A 9,133-nucleotide genomic window follows, 5' to 3' on the forward strand; every position below is an offset into this window, starting at 1 on the left:
TATTATGTTTTAGTAACTCGCGTTTCACTGGTTACTTCATATTCATGTAGGAACTTATGAAACATATCCAAATCCAGTATCAAAATGTAATCAGTAAACATCTTTTTTTTTAATCTATTTATTGAATTTTGATATGCTTAGGTTGTAAATAGGGCTGAATAACTAATGTGCTTACTTTAATTGAAAACTGGAAAATATTATAAACATTTTCAATCAAGTTCATTAGATGTGAAATGACAAGTAAAATATTGAAGAAAACTTGAATCTTTTACACATTATTTTTTTATATTAGTTCTAGAATATATCTTTATGTTCCCCCAAATAGATGATACATCAAAAATTTTAAAATCATGTTGATCTGTGAATCTCAAAAAAAAAAGGATTTTATTACGTATATAAATAAAATATACAAAAATAAAATAAGATCATTGCTAAATAAAATGAAATTATTGGAGATGGAAAAAGATTTAACTAAGGAAATTCTACGTTTTCTTGAGAATTCAAGTATATATATTATGGTGTTATTTGCAGGAGGGAGACAGTTATTCAAATACGAAAAACATACACTGCAATACATATAGGGAAGAAGCATTAGTATATTATGGAAAAAAAAATTGTTCATTACATGATTAATAAAAGTTTGCCACTGAAGAGGAAATAATATCTGTAAATGTCTAAAGAAATAGGAGAACATGTATACCACATAAGACAGGTAGCAAGATATATATATATATATATATATATATATATATATATATATATATATATATATATATATATATATATATATATATATATATATACATATATATATACATATATATATATATTTATATATATATATATATAAATATATATATATATATATACATATATATATACATATATATATATATATTTATATATATATATATAAATATATATATATATTTATGTATATATATATATATATATATATATATATATATATATATATATATATATATATATATATATATATATATATATATATTTATTTATATACTATGATATGCGAATAGCTATTTAAGATTTTCAGAAATCGGTATTTTTCCTTTCAAAACCACATGTCAAAGATCATATTACTGTTTTCTTCTATTTAGCTTCTTAGCTCAGAAAATCAATATCAAAATAGAGCAAACTATACAACCATAAACAGTTATATGAGTTCAGGACTACTTCATGCTTATGCATTTATTCCTATAAACCTGATTTACGATACCTTTCATAGAATTTTATTCATCAAAATCCGTCAAAAACCTTTGTTAGTCCTTGAAGAAATACGAGGATTCTACTTACCTTGATACAGGTGATTAAAAAATCAATTAGCTGAACAAAAAAAAAAAAAATAAAATATCCAAAATGTAATGAGAAATCAAAACTAGCTATCGAAGAACTAACCTACACTGCTGCTACTGAACGAACTACTCGAAGATTGAGTAGTTGTTGTTGTTGGTGTAGTTGGGGTACCAGTGGTTGTTGTAGTTGTTGTAGGTGTTGCCGATGTAGTAGTTGGAGTAGCTGTTGTAGTTGTTGGTGTAACGGTAGTAGATGTTGAACTGGCTGTTGTTGATGAACCAGTGGTTGTTGTAGGTGTTGCAGTTGTAGTAGTTGGAGTAGCTGTTGTAGTTGTTGGTGTAACGGTAGTAGATGTTGAACTGACTGTTGTAGGTGTAGCAGTTGTTGTGGATTGTGTGTTTGTCGTTGTTGTCGAAGAGACAGTGGTACTTGTAGGTGTTGCTGTTGTTGTAGTAGAAGTTCCTGTTGTTGCCGTTGTTGTGGAGGATGTGGCTGTAGTGGGAGTAGCTGTTGTCGTTGTAGAAGATACTGTTGTTGTTGTTGGTGTTGCAGTTGTAGTGGTGAAGGTTGGACTTGATAAACTGATCGATATACTGGAACTACTTGACCCTATAAATCAAATTCTCTTCTTAACAAACTATTTGATTTTGTATTATATACTCAAGTGATAAACTTATGTGTCATCATTATTTTACTTGACTTTACAGCATCGAACAAAAAAAATTTATCTTAGATTACATTATATTTTAATAACTCGCGTTTCACTGGTTACTTCATATTCATGTAGCAACTTATGAAACATATCCAAATCCAGTATCAAAATGTAATCAATACACATCTTTTTCTTGCATCTATTTATTGAATTTTGATATGCTTAGGTTGTAAATACGGCAAAATAACTAATGTTCTTACTTTAATTGAAAACTGGAAAATATAATAAACATTTTCAATCAAGTTCATTAGATGTGAAATGGCAAGTAAAATATTGAAGAAAACTTGAATCATTTACACATTATTCTTTTTTATATTAGTTCTAGAATATATCTTTATGTTCCCCCGAATAGATGATACATCAAAGATTTTAAAATCATGTTGATCTGTAAATCTCCAAAAAAAAAGGATTTTATTACGTAAATATATGAAATATACAAAAATAAAATAAGATCATTGCTAAATAAAATGAAATTATTGAAGATATAAAAAGATTTAACTAAGGAAATTTTATGTTTTCTTGAGAATTCAAGTATATATATGAGGGTGCTATTTGCAGGAAGGAGACAGTTATTCAAATGCAGGAAACATACACTGCAATACGTATAGGGAAGAAGTATTAGTATATTATGGAAAAAAAAAATGTTCATTACATAATTAATAGAAGTTTGTCACAGAAGAGGAAATAATATCTGTAAATATCTAAAGAAATAGGAGAACATGTACACTACATAAGACAGGTAGCAAGAGATATATATATAAAAAAAATATGCGAATAGCTATATAAGATTTTCAGAAATCGATAATTTTCCTTTAAAACCAAACGTCAAAGCTGATATTACTGCTTTATTCTACTTACCTTTTTAGCTCAGAAAATCAATATCAAAATAAAGCAAACTATACAACCATAAAGTTATATGAGTTCAAGACCTCTTCATGGTTATCCATTTATTCCCATCAACCTGATCTACGATACCTTTCATAGCACTTTACTCTTCAAAATCTGTTAAAAAGATTTGTTAGACCTTGAAGAAATACGAGGATTCTACGTACCTTGATACAGGTGATTAAAAAATCAATTAGCTGAACCAAAAAAAAAAAAAAAAAAAAAAAAAGATTTCCAAAATGTAATGAGAAATCAAAACTAGCTATCAAAGAACTAACCTACACTGCTGCTACTGAACGAACTACTCGAAGATTGAGTAGTTGTTGTTGGTGTAGTTGGGGTACCAGTGGTTGTTGTAGTTGTTGTAGGTGTTGCCGATGTAGTAGTTGGAGTAGCTGTTGTAGTTGTTGGTGTAACGGTAGTAGATGTTGAACTGGCTGTTGTTGATGAACCAGTGGTTGTTGTAGGTGTTGCAGTTGTTGTTGATTGTGTGTTTGTCGTTGTTGTCGAAGAGACAGTGGTACTTGTAGGTGTTGCTGTTGTTGTAGTAGAAGTTCCTGTTGTTGCCGTTGTTGTGGAGGATGTGGCTGTAGTTGGAGTAGCTGTTGTCGTTGTAGAAGATACTGTTGTTGTTGTTGGTGTTGCAGTTGTAGTGGTGAAGGTTGGACTTGATAAACTGATGGATATACTGGAACTACTTGACCCTATAAATCAAATTCTCTTCTTAATAAACTATTTGATTTTGTATTATATACTCAAGTGATAAACTTATGTGTCATCATTATTTTACTTGACTTTACAGTATCGAACAAAAAAATTTATCTTAGATTATATTATATTTTAGTAACTCGCGTTTCACTGGTTACTTAATATTCATGTAGCAACTTATGAAACATATCCAAATCCAGTATCAAAATGTAATCAGTGCACATCTTTTTCTTGCATCTATTTATTAAATTTTTATATGCTTAGGTTGTAAATACGGCAAAATAACTAATGTTCTTACTTTAATTGAAAACTGGGAAATATAATAAACATTTTCAATCAAGTTCATTAGATGTGAAATGACAAGTAAAATATTGAAGAAAACTTGAATCATTTACACATTATTTTTTTTTATATTAGTTCTAGAATATATCTTTATGTTCCCCCAAATAGATGATACATCAAAAATTTTAAAATCATGTTGATCTGTGAATATCAAAAAAAAAAAAAGTTTTTTATTACGTAAATATATAAAATATGCAAAAACAAAATAAGATCATTGCTAAATAAAATGAAATTATTGAAGATGGAAAAAGATTTAACTAAGGAAATTCTACGTTTTCTTGAGAATTCAAGTATATATATCAAGGTTTATTTGCAGGAGGGAGACAGTTATTGAAATACGAGAAACATACACTGCAATACCTATAGGGAAGAAGCATTAGTATATTATGGAAAAAAAATTTTAATCACATAATTAATAGAAGTTTGTCACAGAAGAAGAAATAATATCTGTAAATGTCTGAAGGAATATAAGAACATGTATACTGCATAAGACAGGTAGAAAGATATATATATATATATATATATATATATATATATATATATATATATATATATATATATATATATATATATATATATATATATATATATATATATATATATATATATATATATATATATATATATATGATATGCAAATAGCTATTTAAGATTTTCAGAAATCGGTATTTTTCCTTTCAAAAGCACATCTCAAAGATCTTATCACTGTTTTATTCTATTTAGCTTCTTAGCTCAGAAAATCAATATCAAAATAGAGCAAACTATACAACCATAAACAGTTATATGAGTTCAAGACTACTTCATGCTTATGCATTTATTCCTATAAACCTGATATACGATACCTTTCATAGAATTTTATTCATCAAAATCCGTCAAAAACATTTGTTAGACCTTCAAGAAATACGAGGATTCTACGTACCTTGATACAGGTGATTAAAAAATTAATTAGCTGAACCAAAACATAAACAAAAAATTATCCAAAATGTAATAAAAAATCAACATTAGCTATCGAAGAACTAACCTACACTGCTGCTACTGAACGAACTACTCGAAGATTGAGTAGTTGTTGTTGTTGGTGTAGTTGGGGTACCAGTGGTTGTTGTAGTTGTTGTAGGTGTTACCGATGTAGTGGATGGAGTTGCTGTTGTTGTAGTTGCAGTTGTAGTTGTTGGTGTAACGGTAGTAGATGTTGAACTGGCTGTTGTTGATGAACCAGTGGTTGTTGTAGGTGTTGCAGTTGTTGTGGATTGTGTGTTTGTCGTTGTTGTCGAAGAGACAGTGGTACTTGTAGGTGTTGCTGTTGTCGTAGTAGAAGTTCCTGTTGTTGCCGTTGTTGTGGAGGATGTGGCTGTAGTTGGAGTAGCTGTTGTCGTTGTAGAAGATACTGTTGTTGTTGTTGGTGTTGCAGTTGTAGTGGTGAAGGTTGGACTTGATAAACTGATGGATATACTGGAACTACTTGACCCTATAAATCAAATTCTCTTCTTAATAAACTATTTGATTTTGTATTATATACTCAAGTGATAAACTTATGTGTCATCATTATTTTACTTGACTTTACAGTATCGAACAAAAAAATTTATCTTAGATTATATTATATTTTAGTAACTCGCGTTTCACTGGTTACTTAATATTCATGTAGCAACTTATGAAACATATCCAAATCCAGTATCAAAATGTAATCAGTGCACATCTTTTTCTTGCATCTATTTATTGAATTTTGATATGCTTAGGTTGTAAATACGGCAAAATAACTAATGTTCTTACTTTAATTGAAAACTGGGAAATATAATAATCATTTTCAATCAAGTTCATTAGATGTGAAATGACAAGTAAAATATTGAAGAAAACTTGAATCATTTACACATTATTTTTTTTTTATATTAGTTCTAGAATATATCTTTATGTTCCCCCAAATAGATGATACATCAAAAATTTTAAAATCATGTTGATCTGTGAATATCCAAAAAAAAAAAAAAGTTTTTTATTACGTAAATATATAAAATATGCAAAAACAAAATAAGATCATTGCTAAATAAAATGAAATTATTGAAGATGGAAAAAGATTTAACTAAGGAAATTCTACGTTTTCTTGAGAATTCAAGTATATATATCAAGGTTTATTTGCAGGAGGGAGACAGTTATTGAAATACGAGAAACATACACTGCAATACCTATAGGGAAGAAGCATTAGTATATTATGGAAAAAAAATTTTAATCACATAATTAATAGAAGTTTGTCACAGAAGAAGAAATAATATCTGTAAATGTCTGAAGGAATATAAGAACATGTATACTGCATAAGACAGATATATATATATATATATATATATATATATATATATATATATATATATATATATATATATATATATATATATATTGATATGCAAATAGCTATTTAAGATTTTCAGAAATCGGTATTTTTCCTTTCAAAAGCACATCTCAAAGATCTTATCACTGTTTTATTCTATTTAGCTTCTTAGCTTAGAAAATCAGTATTAAAATAGAACAAACTATACAACCATAACCAGTTATATGAGTTCAAGACTACTTCATGCTTATGCTTTTATTCCTATAAACCTGATATACGATACCTTTCATAGAATTTTATTCATCAAAATCCGTCAAAAACATTTGTTAGACCTTCAAAAAATACGAGGATTCTACGTACCTTGATACAGGTGATTAAAAAATCAATTAGCTGAACCAACAAAAAAAAATATATCCAAAATTTAATGAGGAATCAAAACTAGCTATCGAAGAACTAACCTACACTGCTGCTACTGAACGAACTACTCGAAGATTGAGTAGTTGTTGTTGTTGGTGTAGTTGGGGTACCAGTGGTTGTTGTAGTTGTTGTAGGTGTTACCGATGTAGTGGTTGGAGTAGCTGTTGTAGTTGTTGGTGTAACGGTAGTAGATGTTGAACTGGCAGTTGTTGATGAACCAGTTGTGGTAGTAGGTGTTGCAGATGTAGTGGATGGAGTTGCTGTTGTTGTAGTTGCAGTTGTAGTTGTTGGCGTAACGGTAGTTGATGAGGAACTGGCAGTTGTTGATGAACCAGTGGTTGTTGTAGGTGTTGCAGTTGTTGTTGATTGTGTGTTTGTCGTTGTTGTCGAAGAGACAGTGGTACTTGTAGGTGTTGCTGTTGTTGTAGTAGAAGTTCCTGTTGTTGCCGTTGTTGTGGAGGATGTGGCTGTAGTGGGAGTAGCTGTTGTCGTTGTAGAAGATACTGTTGTTGTTGTTGGTGTTGCAGTTGTAGTGGTGAAAGTTGGACTTGATAAACTGATGGATATACTGGAACTACTTGACCCTATAAATCAAATTCTCTTCTTAATAAACTATTTGATTTTGTATTATATACTCAAGTGATAAACTTATGTGTCATCATTATTTTACTTGACTTTACAGCATCGAACAAAAAAATTTATCTTAGATTATATTATATTTTAGTAACTCGCGTTTCACTGGTTACTTCATATTCATGTAGCAACTTATGAAAAATATCCAAATCCAGTATCAAAATGTAATCAGTACACATCTTTTTCTTGCATCTATTTATTGAATTTTGATATGCTTAGGTTGTAAATACGGCAAAATAACTAATGTTCTTACTTTAATTGAAAACTGGAAAATATAATAAACAATTTCAATCACGTTCATTAGATGTGAAATAACAAGTAAAATATTGAAGAAAACTTGAATCATTTACACATTATTTGGTTTTGATATTAGTTCCAGAATATATCTTTATGTTCCCCCAAATAGATGATACATCAAAGATTTTAAACTCATGTTCATCTGTAAATCTCCAAAAAAAAAAAGGATTTTATTACGTAAATATATGAAATATACAAAAATAGAATAATATCATTGCTAAATAAAATGAAATTATTGAAGATGGAAAAAGATTTAACTAAGGAAATTTTATGTTTTCTTGAGAATTCAAGTATATATATTAGGGTGTTATTTGCAGGAAGGAGACAGTTATTCAAATACAAGAAACACACTGCAATATGTATAGGGAAAAAGTATTAGTATATAATGGAAAAAAAAATTTCATTACATAATTAATAGACGTTTGTCACAGAAGAGGAAATAATATCTGTAAATATCTAAAGAAATAGGAGAACGTGTACACTACATAAGACAGGTAGCAAGAGATATATATAAAAAAAAAATATGCGAATAGCTATATAAGATTTTCAGAAATCGATAATTTTCCTTTTAAAACCACACGTCAAAGCTCATTTTACTGTTTTATTCTATTTACCTTTTTAGCTCAGAAAATCAATATCAAAATAAAGCAAACTATTCATCCATAAACAGTTACATGAGTTCAAGACCTCTTCATGGTTATCCATTTATTCCTATCAACCGGATTTACGATACCTTTCATAGCACTTTACTCATCAAAATCCGTTAAAACAATTTGTTAGAGCTTGGAGAAATATGAGGACTCTACGTACCTTCATACAGGTGATTAAAAAATTAATTAGCTGAACCAAAACATAAACAAAAAATTATCCAAAATGTAATAAAAAATCAACATTAGAAATCGAAGAACTAACCTACACTGCTGCTACTGAACGAACTACTCGAAGATTGAGTAGTTGTTGTTGGTGTAGTTGGGGTACCAGTGGTTGTTGTAGGTGTTACTGATGTAGTAGTTGGAGTAGCTGTTGTAGTTGTTGGTGTAACGGTGGTAGATGTTGAACTGGCAGTTGTTGATGAACCAGTTGTGGTAGTAGGTGTTGCCGATGTAGTAGTTGGAGTAGCTGTTGTAGTTGTTGGTGTAACGGTAGTAGATGTTGAACTGGCTGTTGTTGATGAACTAGTGGTTGTTGTAGGTGTTGCAGTTGTTGTGGTTTGTGTGTTTGTCGTTGTTGTCGAAGAGACAGTGGTACTTGTAGGTGTTGCTGTTGTTGTAGTAGAAGTTCCTGTTGTTGCCGTTGTTGTAGAGGATGTGGCTGTAGTGGGAGTAGCTGTTGTCGTTGTAGAAAATACTGTTGTTGTTGTTGTTGTTGGTGTTGCAGTTGTAGTGGTGAAGGTTGGACTTGATACACTGATGGATATACTTGAACTACTTGAACCTATAAATCAAAATCTCTTCTTAATAAACTATTTGATCTTGTATTACGTACTCAAGTGATAAACTTACGCTTCA

At 29.5% G+C, this 9,133-nt stretch overlaps 1 protein-coding gene across 1 annotated transcript in view; it reads right to left on the reverse strand.

Annotated features, from left to right (window-relative positions):
* LOC137629818 (mucin-3B-like) overlaps nucleotides 1-9,133 on the reverse strand; it is a 164,553-nt gene that overhangs the window by 109,161 nt on the left and 46,259 nt on the right. Inside the window, exons 24-28 of the mRNA XM_068361467.1 lie at nucleotides 8,538-9,059; nucleotides 6,737-7,279; nucleotides 4,986-5,429; nucleotides 3,193-3,618; nucleotides 1,420-1,926 (exon numbers count right to left, since the gene is read on the reverse strand). Coding sequence (XP_068217568.1) covers nucleotides 1,420-1,926; nucleotides 3,193-3,618; nucleotides 4,986-5,429; nucleotides 6,737-7,279; nucleotides 8,538-9,059 — 2,442 coding nt within the window. The remainder of the gene's footprint in view (nucleotides 1-1,419; nucleotides 1,927-3,192; nucleotides 3,619-4,985; nucleotides 5,430-6,736; nucleotides 7,280-8,537; nucleotides 9,060-9,133) is intronic.

Source organism: Palaemon carinicauda, chromosome 37, assembly GCF_036898095.1.
Source record: "Palaemon carinicauda isolate YSFRI2023 chromosome 37, ASM3689809v2, whole genome shotgun sequence".
In the NCBI taxonomy this organism is placed as follows: Eukaryota; Metazoa; Arthropoda; class Malacostraca; order Decapoda; family Palaemonidae; genus Palaemon; species Palaemon carinicauda.